Source organism: Rhinatrema bivittatum, chromosome 1 (genome assembly GCF_901001135.1).
Source record: "Rhinatrema bivittatum chromosome 1, aRhiBiv1.1, whole genome shotgun sequence".
Taxonomy (NCBI): domain Eukaryota; kingdom Metazoa; phylum Chordata; class Amphibia; order Gymnophiona; family Rhinatrematidae; genus Rhinatrema; species Rhinatrema bivittatum.
This window is the reverse complement of record NC_042615.1, coordinates 214,743,115-214,758,724: the sequence shown is the minus strand read 5'-3', so window position 1 is coordinate 214,758,724 and position 15,610 is coordinate 214,743,115. Positions and strand designations below refer to the sequence as shown.

The window sequence follows — 15,610 nt, the reverse complement described above, 5'->3', positions numbered from 1 at the left end:
CATTTATGGTGTCTAGGAAATTATCTTCCCTGACATGCTCAGATGAGATATGCAGCCAATCAATATTGGGGTAATTGAAATCTCCCATTATTATTGTGTTTCCATGCTTAGTAACATGTCTAATTTCTGTCAGCATTTCACAATCTGTTTCACCATCCTGGTTGAGTGGATACTAGTAAACCCCCAGTGCTATACTGCTTCCTGTCCTGCATGGGATTTCTATCCTTAAAGATTATAGAGAGTAGTTTGCTTCCTGATGAATCTATATCTTACTTCATTCTATGGAGTCCTTGCTATATACCACACTACCACCGCCTTTTCTGTTCTGTCATTTCGATATATTTTGTACCCGTGTATCACTGTGTCCTATTAGTTGTCCTGTTCCACTAAGTCTGCTATGAGATGCATCCTCGATGTAAAAGGATAATACAATACCTGGAAGAGCATGTCCTAGCTATAGGAACACTTTCTTCCATTTAAAAATGATGTTCTTTTTCCTGTTTCACCAAAGCAGCACAGAGGCTGCCAGAATGGAGATGGGAAAGCTCTACTATGTCCCTAAAGGTCTTATCGATATACCTTTCTGTTCTCCTCAGTTCCTGGTGACCTCCTCCAACACAACACAGGGGCTGACAGGGAGTGAGGTGGGACCACTCTAGCATGTCCCTGATGGTCTCCTCCTTGTACTTCTCTGCCTCATCTCTTCCAGGTCAGCCACTCTAGCGTCCAGAGACCATACTCGTTTTCTCAGCATTAGGAGCTCTTTGCATTAGGTGAACACATTTAACCTCTCCACAACTGGAAGAAAAGCATATATGCGGCACTCACCCATAATACTGGATAACACCGATTTTGCTGCTGCCTGCATATTTATTAATTTCTTAAACTTCGAGATTGAAAATTTCCCACCTGCTGATCTGTTTTGCTTCCCTTTTTCCCTGCCATTTACCCAATTTTCCCCCTCATGTACCCTTCAAGTCTTTCTCCTCCTTCCATTCCGCAGTCCTATGTTGATCTCCTCCTAGTCTCTTCCTTGTGTCTTTCATCCTTTTTCTTTCTCTTCCTGCCTTGATTCCCATTCCTTCCCCTTATTGTACTTTGCATCATCTATGTATATTGGCCTTTTGGTATGAGAATAAGGATTCACTACATCAAGACATAAATGGGTCGATACAGTAAGGTGCGCTCCGGTGGAGCACACTATTAGCCCACGTTTGGCCGCATCGAAAATGCGCGGCCAACCCCCCCGAAACGAATAGCACCCGCAACATGCAAATGCAAAACAATTACTTCCCTTGGAAGTACTGATGCACCAGTACCCTAACTCACGATCAGGAAAAAAGCTAAGGCATGGCTCTTCGCCCAGGCCTTCCCTGCAGAAAGCTTCAGTCCTCCAGCCCAACTACCTGAACCTGAATAAAAGCTATAAATGATACACCATTGGACCCTTGTTGCTTAACGCAATGGCAGCTGTAATTAGATTCTAAGCATATGGCTAATTCAAATGGTATTGTTCGATTAAACTTGCTGTTGTCTTCCTTGAGGCCATTCTTCCCTGTTCAAAATGTATTAAATTTCAAAGAGCAAAAAAAGCAAAACATAAAGAAGAAAAAAAAAGAAACAAAAAACCAGATCACAACAAGGGCAGTGAGGAACAAAGTACTAGTCTCGCAAATTTGATTTGACGTATTGTAACATAGGAGCCCAAATCCTCAGACAACAAACGATTATCTCGCTGAACTGCAACCCTTTCATATTTACCGTAAGGAGATACAGTGTTCCATCACATATTCATATTCACATGTGTATTATCTTTCCAGTCTAACAGAATTAGCCGCACAGCAACAGATATCAGAAAATCAAACAATTTACATTTAGCATGGGATAAAGAGGATGATTGGACTAATGACTTCTAAATAATAATCTGAAAGGATAAATCTTCAGAAACCCCCCAGAACAGCGCATACACTTACCCACACCAGTGCCCAATAAGAGGATAAGGTTTGGCACGAATACAATAAATAGGAAATTGGCCCTGTTTCCAGCTGACAAGACCAACATAAAGTGGAGCCAGAACCTGTAAGTTTTTTCACCTTTGCTGATGTCCAAAGGGCTCTATGAGCAACAAAATATATAGGCCTGGTAAGAGATGCAGAATGAGAAATCCTTCAAGATGTATCCCATAGGGTCCACTACCACTCAAGTCCCTTACCCAAATCCTGTTCTCATAATTTTTCAGTCCCTACACACCTCCTCCTGGATTTGGCCTGCCTCAATTTATAAAAATCCGCTACTTGCTCAGGCGATGGCCAAATAGATTTACAGATGTAATCCAGCTTTGTTAGGTCCTGTAATTTCACACCATTAGTCATAATACAGTGACAAAGTTGCAGCCAGTTAAAATATTGATGAGGGCACAACACAAACTCCTTGAGGCCATTCTTAGCAAAAGGCAGAAGAGTGACCTTGGTCAAGTCACTTTACCCTCCATTGCTTCAAGTGCAAACTTAAAGGTGAATTTTAAAAGCCAGACAAGCACATTAATTAGGGGATGCACGAACATGTTGGGCTTGCGCAAACTGTGAGCGGAGATTTAAAAACCGCCAAGATGCTCGAGTATCTCCTGGAGGTCGCTCATCTCCGAGGTTTTCAAGAAGGGGGGTGGAGCATTGGCCTGGTCTGGGCACGGCATGGGCATTTCAGGGCATGAACCAGACAGAGATGTGCGCGTAAATACTTACGCAATCCAGCGTGCGTCGAGGCCCCCTGCCATATGGATGGCATGTAAGTAAAAAAAAAAAAAAGAAAGAAAAATAGGCAGATCTGCAGGATTGTAAGGGTTGGGAATAACTGGGAGGGGGAGTGAAGGCTATTAAACTAGGGAGGTTTGGAAGACCTATCTTTTAACTAGGCGATCTGGGGACGAACTGGTAAAACTGGGAATAGCGTTGGCATGTACCCCTTTTAAATCCCCTGATATACATGGTAGAAGCAGCATTCGCCCGCACAGGCGCACCCACTTTAAATCTGGCACGCAAGCAGCCAGGGTATTTTTTAACATGCGTATTTATGCGCACAGGTTATAAAATAGCCACATCTCTGGATGCGGGCCGACGTACATGCGCACATGTGCGCCCACCTGCTGGCTTGAAAGTTACCATCCCTGAACGTAAGCCCCTCTGGGGACAGGTAAATACCTGCAGTGCCTGAACGTAATCCACTTTGAAGTGCCGAAAAACAGAATATAAAAAACTATTATGTCTATAAATAAATAAATAAATTCAAGCACTCCTCTGACTTTCAGGCAGGAAGGCCCAAGTTATTCTTGAGGACAAGTTAAAGAAGCTAGAAGAGGAATGTAAACAGAAAGAAGGTGAACGTGTAAACCTGGAGTTAGAGCTGACTGAGCTTAAAGAAAGCTTAAAGAAAGCCCTGGCTGGAGGAATCACGCTGGGGCTGGCAATAGAACCAAAATCAGGGACATCAAACCCCCAGGTACGTCCCAAGCTGAAGTATTTGAGAAAAAATTTGCAAATGAATGACTGTGGTTTGTAAACGGGTAACAGAAGCTGTTCAAATTCTTTAAGAAAATATTTGATATTTTTACTTTTTTTTTTTTTTACTCATCTGGAAGATAACATATATTTCAAATGTATGAGCTGTGCACATAATAATTTATACCAATTAATAATTTTTGCATTTTGAGCCTGCTTTTCCAAATGATACTAAACGTGGCTTCCAGCATTATTCAAATTTCATTGCACATTCTAAAGTGTATATTCATTTCCATATTTGACAGCTTCTTAAGCCTCTATTATGGAATCCATTAACAGTCAAAAAGGGTACACATGGAGGAAGAGGAAAAATCCCTTACAGACTACTTGCCCATGTTCAAGCTTCCAATAAGACAACTTACCGAAAATTACCTAATGTGGAAAATGTAATCCTGTTGTATGCTCAGCCAGTCTAAGTGAAAAAAGCTAATTTAAAAATGACAAAAAAAAAATAATAGTTGAGTGAATATCCCCATCTGTGTTCGAATGTTCAGAAATTTGGATTACTCAGGGAATCCCAAATAGTAAATACTTGATGTGATTTATCAAAGGCTTTTCCCTCAGGCACTTTGAATCAGGGTGAGTTTCCGGGAGGAGGGTTGAGATTGGGATGGGGGGGGGGGGGGGGTGGTGTTGTCACAGACACATTCAGAGGGATTCATAGTAAAACGGACATCAGTAAAGAATTATAGTTCGGTGACCAAATCAACTCCTCCTGTTAGACTTTTCATGACTTTTCAAGGACTTTTCAGGACTTTTCAAGGACTATAATTCTTTACTGATGTCCGTTTTACTATGAATACCTCTGTGTCTGTAACAACACCCCCCTTAACCCCAGCCCACCTCCCGAAAACCCACCCCAACTCAAAGTGCCCCTCTAGAGTGATACATATATAGAGAATCTCTCCCCCTTCTCCCTCCTCTCTCTCCCCATGCAAGATACGTGTGTAAAGGCTGTAGAAGTCTGTGTAATAACAGTATTTTATATGCTATGTGTGTACTGTATAAAATGAGACGCATTTTTGCTCACACTGCAATACACCCATTTATGAATGCACGTGCGTTCCTTTTAAAATTTACCCATATATAGAGAAAGATCCTAAAAGAATTAAATGCTCTTTTGTAAGCATACGTGTCTGACTTGTGAAATAGTACTTGGCAGCCGGATACTCATACTCCACCATACTGGCAAATGCATGTATTATTATATGTGGCATATATATTGCAGAGTATATTAGTCTCTCAAATTAGAATGCACGTTCGCAACATTTAACACTTTACTGCAGCATGTATTCAGGACCTCATAATACTAGCGCGGACATTAAATTATATAGTCAATATCTGCTTCTGCCACTGTACATTCAGTTTAGCCTTTTACCACTAAAATATAAGTTGGACTTGTGATTTTACAGTAAAATCATAGGTCTAACATTTATAGAGGCTATTAAAAAAAAAAGCACTTAGCCGGTTAAAATGGCCAAGTATTTTCAGCGGCCGCCACTTAGCCAGTTAACTTACCTAAGTTACTAAACTGGCTGAGTTCTTAACTGGCTAATTTGGGGTGGGTAAGGGGCATAACGAGGTAGCACTACTTTAACTGCTCAATAGCAGGTCTAAACTTAGCTCGGTAATACTTATCTGGTTAAGTAGCGATTTATCCGGGGATATTAAGCAACATAGCCATTCTGCTGAATATCCCCATCCAGGTTAGCCGGTTAACTCTATCCAACTAACTTAGATAAGTGGATATTTTTGGAATTTCTACCCCTTATATTTTCAAATATTTTATTTAAAAAATAGAAGTACTTCCTTTTGTATTAAGTTGCCCATTTCAATCATAGGGCTGACGCTGGACATATTGGGGTCCAGGGTAGAAACTAAAGATTAGGCTATGCCAGTGCTATGAAGCTCTGCCTTAGTTACATCTCTTAGCATAGTTAAGGGGGCTCCTTGTTGTGCTGGGTCCCTGGGAAATTACCCTGCTTGCTACCACACACAAAAATTGGGCCTGTATAAGCATGATGCAAACTGAAATTTCTCTAGGAACTGACTGCCTTCATCGTAGTGCCACTTTATGTGGCACAGAATTATGTCCTGGCTTTACTTCTAGAGCTGTTTCTATAAAAGACTTTTCTTCTACTTCATGGGTACTGAAAATGAAGTTTTGTTATGTTTGCCATGCCAGTCTCCTGTTTTTAAGCATCGAACAATGGAGAATTCTCCTGTGTCCAGTTGTGATACCAGTGACACTGAATGCTCGATGCCTGTGAATAGTGCAGCAATCCTGAAGAGGCAACCATCAGCAAAAACGTCGCCTATTCGAGGCCATGTACTACGAAAAGCCAAGGTGAGAAATAAGTAGGGGTGTGCATTCGTTTTGAACGCATATGTAAAACGCAACTTATTTTTTTTTTAAACTTAAAAAAGTGATGATGCGCAACGCATCGCGATTTTCAACTTATTCAACATAGCTATGTTGAATACGTTGAACCTAAATAAACACTTAAACCCCCCACCCTCCTGACCCCCCCCCCCAAGACTTACCAAAACTCCCTGGTGGTCCAGCGGGGAGTCAGGAAGCCATCCCTGTATTCCTTTGCGAGGAGCACGTGACGTCGGCGTCACGTCGAGTGACGCCGACGTCACGTGCTCCTCCGCGCCTCCGCTCCCGGACCCCCGCTGGACCCAACCGGAACTTTTGGCCAGCTTGGGGGAGTCATGTGGAAAGGTGAGAAATGAGAGAGAACTTTCGAGAAGTTTAGTGTGTGTCAAGCAGAGGTGAATAATGAGTCAGGAAGTTGCATGCAGCTTAACCAACACCATCTCTGAAAGTTTGGCTGAATATCCATGTTTTGAGTTCCTTTTTGAAGGATTTGATGTCGCTAAGTGTACCTAGGTACTGTGGTAAGGAGGTACTGTGGTAAGGAGTTTTATATATGAATAAATAAATAAAATACTGTGTCAGTATCATGTGCTGCCAGAAGTTTTGAAATACAATCCCTGGGTTTTCAAAGAATATGTGTGAGAAAGTTAAGCGATAAATAAAGCAAATTAAAATGATAGCAAAATTTTAAAATACGATGGGACTACTAAGCTTGTATAAAAGAACAAGGGAAACCAGAGAAATACCTAGTTTGTACTGAACAGCAACAGAACTAGTACCTGTTTTGGTGTTTGCTTGTAGGAATAACATCTGCTAGATATGAAACAGCATTAGAAAACAGAGTTTTGAAATTAAGCAATCTTAGGGGGTCATTCATCAAATTGTGTTAGGGCGTTATTTCGGGCTCCATAATGCATGCAATAAATATCGTATCACAAAATACGTATATAAATTTGAAAAATGTATTCAAGTGGGAGGAGGAGGAGGAGCTAGGTCACCCTGACTATCAAATTGATTTTCAAAACCCTATGCGCGGCCAAGCCAGGAGATACGCACATGACTCGGAAGTGCACGGGCCACGTGCGTATCTCCCAGTAAGTGCATGACAAAGGTTTTGAGCAAAAGGGGAAGGATATGGGCAGTGCATGGGCAGGCCAGGACAGCACCATGAAGTCAGTATTGCGCACAAGCGTACACCAGGATCCCCCAACTATTTAACTTGCTTCTGCTGCGGACTACATATAAATAGAGAAATAAAAAAAATTTGGGTACTCAGCAGGTTATTAACAGAGTACATATGACAGAAATAGAAAGTATAACATGGTCAGACCATGCTTCCATTTGGTATACTACTGGTATGTCAGCACACGATAGAGGATGTTTATATTGGAAGTTAAATGATGGGCTTTTGGAAGAATCTCAATTTGCAGATAAACATCAGGATGTAATTCAATGTTATCTTGATCTTAATGAATTGCCACATATATCCCCACTATCAACAAGGGACTGTCTCAAGGCAGTAGTGAGAGGGCATATTATCCCCCATGCCTCTTATAAAAAGAAACAGCTTGAGCTAAAACTTCAGGAACTCCTTCAACAAATTTTTAAATTGGAACAAATTCACAAGCAATCCCTTTCAGCTAAAGAGTTGAACGCACTACAAGTTGTATGTCTCAGCTAGCCGAATTAGAAAATAAATCCATCGCCCATAACCTGGAAATGACACAACAAAAATACTTTGAGGGCAATAACAAAATGGGCAGATTATTAGCGCAGAAAATATAAAAGAAATCTCACAAAATAATATTTCTAAAATAAGACACCTCCGGAACAATACTAACAACCAGCCAAGACATTAGGCGGAGGTTTCTAGAATTTTACTCACAACTATAGTGCAAACTCTGCTATTAGAGATGAGGAAATAGAGACCTATCTAGCATCCGTTGAACTCCCTTCTCTCAATGCCTATTACTGGAAAAAGAGATATCAGAGCAAGAAGTTCAAGCCGTCATTAAAAATCTAAAGCCTGGCAAATCACCAGGCCTAGACAGCTTTACAGCCAGATTCTACCAGAAATTCTCAACACAACTAACCCCACTATTAACTAAAATATTAAATGCCCTGAGAGGAGATTTTAATTTTCTTCCCAACTCTAACATTGCTGGAATCACTATTTTGGACAAACCTGGCAGGGACCCAGCAGTCTGTGGGTTGTACCGACTGATATCATTAATAAATATCGATTTAAAAATTTTTGCAAAAATCTTAGCAACCAGATTGAACTCTATAATGCCAAAAATTATACAACAGGATCAAGCAGGCTTTGTTGCAGGGCGTATGGCCACAGACAAAGTGCTTAAGATTGCTGACCTTATCTGGTGGATACAGGAAAACAAGAAACCCTTCTTATTACTGTTGGTTGATGCTGAGAAAGCTTTCGACCTAGTACATTGGTCTTTTCTCTTTAAAACCCTGGAAAAAATGCAATTTGGACAAACCTTTATTCAATGGGTCCAGAAATTATACGACACACCTAGGGCCTGCATAAACGTAGACGGATATTCGGATCTCTTTACAGTAACATGTGGAACCAGACAGGGATGTCCTCTATCCCCCTCCTTTTTGCACTATTCTTAGAACCATTTGCTACAAGGATATGGGCAAACAAGGAAGTACAGGGAGTATCGATGGCCTTTACCTCCAAAATGTCATTATTTGTAGCTGACATTTTATTCACTCTGACGGATCCTATAAGATCAGTGCACGAATCGGTGAACTAAATGACTAAATTCAATGCCGTATCTGGCATTACCATAAATTGGGATAAATCCAAAATACTAAATTTCACAGTTCCTGAAACCCAAGCGCACTCATTGCATTCTCAATTCCCCTTCAAATGGCCCAAACATAAAATTAAGTACCTGGGGATATATATCGGCAATTCCCAAGATCTTTTTCAATTAAATTACCCACCATTAATGGCCAAGGTCTACAAGGATTTAGAGGAGTGGGACAGGTACCACATATCATGGTGAGGCAGAATAGAATTAATAAAAATGAACGTATTACCTAGGCTCTTATATCTATTTCAAACTATCCCTATCAACATTCCAATAGATCTACTTAAGAAATGGCAAAAAAGAATAATGCATTTGATTTGGAAGGGGAAGCAACCAAGAGTAGCTAAATGCATTTCATATCTATCCAAATCTCAGGGTGGCCTAGGGGTACCCAACTTAATGTGATACCATGCAGCTTCTCGTCTTAGAAGCCTCATAGATTGGTACAAGATCACTGCCCCGGCGCCATGGTTGGACAAATGCTGCTATCGGATATACCTTGGCAACACAGACAAACATGGAGAACGGTGACAATGGTACCTCCCTCGGTGGCATCCACACTACACGCTTGGAAAAACTGGAAATTGTCTCTTACTGGAGATAGGGGATATTATTACAGTTCTTCATTGTACAATTTGGAATCGGCACTGTTCCAGGTGTGGAAAGAGAAAATGGGACACTTAAAGGACTCCTCTCTGCTTCCCTGATAGAAACTAATTATAAAATCTTATTAAGATGGTATCGCACCCCAGTAAGCATCCATCGTTTCTCCCCTAACACTTCAGATCGATGTTGGAAGGGTTGTAATGAACAAGGCTCTTTCTATCACATATGGTGGGAATGCTGTTGTGTACAGGGCTTTTGGCAGTCATTTTTTAAGATGGCACCGGCCGTCCATTGCTCCTACAATGTGACAGAGGCCAGCCAATGGCACCGATAGCCCCTGTCACATGGTAAGGGCAAAGGGCCATCGACGCCATTTTGATTGCTGGCAGCCGATGGCCTGAGAGCGGGAGATCGCTCCCAGGACACCCCCGCTGGATCACCAGGGAATTTCCGTAAGTCTTGGGGGGGGGGGGTCGGGCATGTCTTGGGGGGGTCAGGAGGGTGGGGGGTTGCAATAAATTAAATTTGAAGGGTTGGGGTGCATTTGGGTTTTGTTTGCTTTTTTTTTTTTTTTTACAACCCCCCATTGTAATTCGGGGCGGGTTTCAGGCTTCGTTTTGGGAGCAGATGAAATAAAATCAGCCCGAACCGCGGGAGACGAAAGTTCCTGCAGTGGGCCAATAACGAAGGCCAAACCAAACGGTTCGGCCAAATCACATCTCTACATTCTTCAATAAAAGAGTTAATTAAAAAAATAAATAAATGGGGCAGTTGCAATTATTCGTTTGGGCCAAATTCTACTTCAAAGAATCAGGTTTTGTTAGGTTTTCTACAGGAAGAGAGATCTGGTGCAAACCTAATGGCTGGATCCTGTGAAGGTCGTCCTCCTGATGCTTGTGAGACGTATTGATTTTGGGGATGAGATCGCTAGGCATGCTTAGGTTAATGAGTTTAGAGAGCGGGCTGGTGCATTGGGAGTGAGACAACTGTTCAGGTATGAGGCACTTCATATTTTTTATATTTTTTCTGCTAGTATCATACAAGTAATGCACATTTGCTATTCCACTGTCAGTAATGGGAGGTGCCATAAATGACATGTGGAGCAGGATAGTAAATAGACCCCTAAATATGAAAGCAGGAAAGTTAAATGACTTGCTCAGAATCTCATAGGATGGCCCTTAAGGGACTGGAAGTGAGTACTACGGTCATAGGGGATAACTATAGGGAAGAGTTTGTTTCAAACATTGAACTCTGTGATCTACAGTACTGTGCGCTTATACTGTAGGCTGCTCTGACCTGATGTAACAAATATATGTAAACTGTTTAATAGCTATAAATTAAAGCTTCACAGCAGATTTTGATTGTCAAGGAGTCAGTGCCACTTGAATGAATTCACCCATAAACACAGATGACAACTACTGCCCACCTGTTAAGAGCCACACACTTTGCTACATTATTTGATAGCATGGAAATCTGTTTACCCTTGAATAAAGCAATACAGCCCTGAAAGTCAGAAGGAAAGAAAAATCACACAGATGTCAAATTGGAAATAATGTTAATCAGTGGTCCATGTGTGCTTCTCACTCCAGCATTGACACATTTGCTCTGTTGGAAACAAAGCGAGCCTTGCAGGAAAAGATGCATGTTTATCAATATTGCAATCATATAGAGATAAACTAAAATTTGGGAACAATCTTCTAAACAATTGGATTTACTTGACATTAACTTTCTTTTGCTTCCCTTCGTTTTTGTTTTCTGGTCGTTCCCATAGTTCTTTTGTAATTGCACAGCAAGTTCAATGCTTTCTCTTAGGACAAGCCAGATGATAGTCATCACATGTGGGTGACATCATCAGATGGAGCCCATCATGGAAAACATTTTGTCAAAGTTTCTAGAAACTGATAATGGAAACTTTGACTGGCAGACCAAGCATGCCGAGCCTGCTGCTATACGTGCGTCCACGCGAGGACCCCCTTCAGTCTCTTCTTTTCCACGATGCAGTAGCCTTGCGGTTGTGGAGTTCCAGACCCTTGCAGCATTGCTTTGCATTTTTCGGGATTTTTTCTTCTGCGTCTGGTCCCCCTTCACATTCGGCTCCCAGTAGGTCCCCTTGGCTTTTGCCTCTGCATTTCGTGGTCGATTCCCGACTCCCATTTCTGGGTCCCTGTCTGTCATCGACCGCGCACCGGCCTCTTTTTCAATGGCGTCTTGACGGTGCCCACAGAGCATGTCTATCACGGATCCACAAGAGGTATGCAGCCTCTGCCTGGGGGCCTCGCATGACGTCCAAAGGTGTCGTTTGTGCGACCAAATGACCCCCAAAGGGCGTCGTGCTCGCCTGGACAAAATGGAGAAACCTTTTGGCTCTCCAAAACCGTCCACTTTGGTGTCAGTATCCTCCACACCTATGGACCGCGGGGAACCATCCCCCATCTCTCCCCCTGGCGGTGCCACTCTCCAGTACCCCTAAGTATCGCGGAGCAGGAGATCGATCCTCTGTGGTCTCTCCCCTCTCCCGCGCTGGGGAAAGACCGGGTCGAGCACCGGAAACCCAGTGAGCATCGACACTGGTCACGTCCCGACACGGTTCTAGGGTCTGGAGCGGCAACGGCAGCCGCCGAGCCATCACCGAAGCGGGGCCGGGCCCCCCCTCAAGGCTCCTCCGAGGGTGTGCTGGCGACCGTTCCCATAGTGCTTTTGTAATTGCCCAGCAAGTTCAATGCTTTCTCCTTGCACACAAGTTAAATGCTTTTGCTGCTGATAAAGAACATGCCCTACATCTCTCTCAGTACAGTGGAGAAGCCAGAGGAATTCCTGTGCTTGCCTACAGAGCCTGAAGTCCTTGCATTGAATCTCGCCCTGCCTAGTTCAGGCAGCAAAAGTGCCACGAGATATTTAATTCTGAATACCCAGGTGTTAGGCATTTACATTCAGCTGGTCAAAATGTGCTCAGGAGGGTAGTAACCAACCAATAGTCTCCAGTCGTATCCTTTTTAGAGTGATCTGATAACACGATACCTCATAGACTTCATTTCTCTTACAACTTCAGCAGGTTATTGTGTCCTGAAAAGCTTGGCGGTTGCTCAGGGTTTTTCTGCTCCTTATCCTCTTCTGATACCTACTGCAATGCCTTTCTATAGAAGGGGTTTTACATCTGAAATGAAGAACTTTCTTTTCTAGTAGACACTCTAATTTTGATTACATTAACTAATTTCATAGCTGATGAGCTGTTCGAGCCCACTGAATGTTACTTTCTAATCTGCATACTGTAAATTAACGTGTTCAAAAATCTTGTAAGACTGCACCGTAGTTGTTGCACATGGTAATGATTTTCTACTTTGAACAATTATCAACTTCAAATTTCTTTTTTTTTTTTTTTTTTTCAGGAATGGGAGCTAAAGAATGGAACATAAGCGTGTAAAATATGTGAACTTTATCACCAGCTTTGTACACTATGGACCGAGGCAAGATGGCACATCACGTCAGACTGCCTAACTGGTGCTATATTTTGGAAAATACCAACTTGGTCCTCATTTACGTGCATTTCTTTCTTTGATTGTGCCCATTTTTTCTTACTTTACTTCTACCACATATGGTTCCATCTTCAGTTGTTTAAAAAAATATTGAAGTAACTTGGATGAATCATTTACTCGTAATTAAAAACGGTTAGACTTTTTTTTTTTTTTAAAGTAGGTAAACAAACAGCTTTAATTAAGTTGCAATATAAACGCTAGAGAAAAAACTAGGGCAGACGCACATTAATACCAAAATGAACTCGTTTTGTTTACATGTTATTTAGCAATATAAGGATAACTCTTTCCTGTTGGATTTCATGAGCTCCATTCTGGAGGTTGCGCTGCACACCTGGTAGATGGTGGCATGGGACTTGTTGGGGGGAACTCGCATGATGACAGTTGCTTGGTTTCAACCTCTGCTTGTGTCAAGATACCGAACCATGACTCTGCTTGGGTATGGGATAAGTTAGCTGAACTGGTGTTAAAAAAACCACTGCCGCCACCACCAGCTATGTCACAAATCTCCCTAACCACTGTAGATAACGAGATAATTGCACAGCACTGTGAAGCACATTGTGGGGGGGGGGGGGGGGGGGGGGGGGGGGGGGGGTTATGCATACACAGGATAAAAGAAAGCTGCCATGCTTTAACTGCATTTTTCTCTGTTTTTATTATTGGTAAACACCTGTTACAGCTTGTAAAGTCTCTGATTATGAGCCACTTATACTGCTCTTGGGACGCTGACAATATGCTTCTCAAATTTTTTTATTATTTTACCTAAGAAAATGCAACTGAAAATCATTCCGCTGAATTCTTTAATGAAAAAAAGAACAAAACTCCAAGATACAACTTTGCAATCCATGCCATTTTGGGGGGGGGGGGGAGGGGAGGGTTCGTGCTTGCACTGAATTATTCATGTGGAACCTTCCCCCCTTTTGTATTTTGGGTTAGCACTTTCCTTTCATAGAGTCCCAAAGCACATGCCCAAGGCGTGAAGGATAAAAAAAAAGTAATTTCAGCACTTGAGTGCTGAGTTATTAATAAAGCAGTGTGGTTTGCTCGGGTATTCACTTACATAAATAGAAATAAAGGTTAACAAATGAGGTGTAGGTGATGCCTTTTTTAAAAAAATTTTTATATAGAATAACCATACATTTGTGTCTCGCTTTCATGACCTGTGCTCCCTTCATTAGTTCCACTGTATCAATGACCTTACAATCAGCATACTGAAAGGAAACAGAAATTAAAATGATCAGACACTTGTTTATAATTTCCTTTGGAATACATTTTCAGAGGGGTTTTGCATGTAAAAATAGCATATACACACATAAGTATCCTTTATCCATGAATATGCTATGTTATAAATGTCAGAACTATCATAACTTTCAAACAACTGTGCTTAGCGGCATACGTGCATGTATATGACTGCATGCATTTTTACCATAGCATTTTATAATCTGCATGTATGATAGATACATGTTTTATAAAACATGTATCTATCTCTACACCTCAACATACGCACACATAGGCTTATGTGTGAATACATGCAATGCATTGAAACACGTATAACGATGTATTGAACGCGCGTACTTTTCCTACCTATTTTAAAAAATAGATGCACAGAAATATTTTTTAAACATGAAAGTAAAGTAGGACTGACTTGTGTGAGTCCCGATTTATGCATGTAAGAGAGCCAATTTTAAAACATGCACATGTCAAGGAAATTACCAGTTTTACCAATTAGTTCACCAGTTTGTCCAGTCCTTCTCCAGATCATTGAGAATTTCCCAGTTCTTCAGCCTGAACTCCTCCTATCCAGTTCACCCAGACCTCCCACCCAGTCAGTACCACACAATAAACATGCTTAATAAAACGTACATCAGATAATTATCAGGTGTAAACATATGCCATGGATCGCCCCTAGACTGCTCATTTTTTATACTTGAATGTGTCCGAGTGTATTTTTAACTTTAATAAAATACAGAATACACGAGTAGAGGACACTCACGCATGTATGTGCTAATTTTTCAGAGTGTAACATCTTAATAATTCACTTTTATGCACTTATTTTCCATTTTGCATGTACATTTTACCGGCAGAATCGAGCAGCCAGCTAGGGACGTCCCAAGATGGGGATTCAGAATTACACACAGTAGTTGCTGTTTTGTAAGAGATACATGTGTATACATTACTGTACACTTTTAAACCTTGGCTGTTTTCTGCAGTTTTTGGGTGGAAAGTCTGGGTGAACTGGTGGGGGTTCAAGGTGAAATGCTAGTGGGTCCAGGTGAGCTGGAGACAGACTGGGTGAATTGGGGGGGGGGGTATCTGTGAACTCATATTTTCAAATATGTGTGCAAGTAAGTATTTTCAAAACAATATATGCGCATTCTTTCTAAAATATCTGCTTCCATTTATAAATTGGGGTTATTACACATATTACATTTTTTATCTATCTAAAATATGTGCGTATGTTTATAAAATAGGTAGAGAAAGTATGGGATGAATTTTAAAAGCCCGGCACACACCAAATCTGCGCACGCAGCGTGGATTTTAAAAGGCACTCGTGTACGTGCATATCTCCTGATTCATGCAGAAAAATTGACAAAAAAAAAGGGGCAGGGCATGGGCGTTCCAGGATTTATGAATGAAACCAGCGCATAAATAGTTGCACACGGCCCTCTACCATGTAAATTTACTTTTGCTATGGAT

The 15,610-nt window shown here is 41.5% G+C and overlaps 1 protein-coding gene across 3 annotated transcripts in view; it reads left to right on the top strand.

Annotated features, from left to right (window-relative positions):
• Positions 1-13,466, top strand: part of AFAP1 (actin filament associated protein 1) — a 440,313-nt gene extending 426,847 nt beyond the window's left edge. For all 3 annotated transcript variants that reach the window (XM_029591685.1, XM_029591691.1, XM_029591678.1), the window contains 3 exons: positions 3,305-3,495; positions 5,740-5,901; positions 12,770-13,466. In XM_029591685.1, coding sequence (XP_029447545.1) covers positions 3,305-3,495; positions 5,740-5,901; positions 12,770-12,796 — 380 coding nt within the window. In that variant the 3' untranslated portion in view covers positions 12,797-13,466. The remainder of the gene's footprint in view (positions 1-3,304; positions 3,496-5,739; positions 5,902-12,769) is intronic.
• The last annotated feature ends 2,144 nt before the right edge of the window (positions 13,467-15,610 follow it).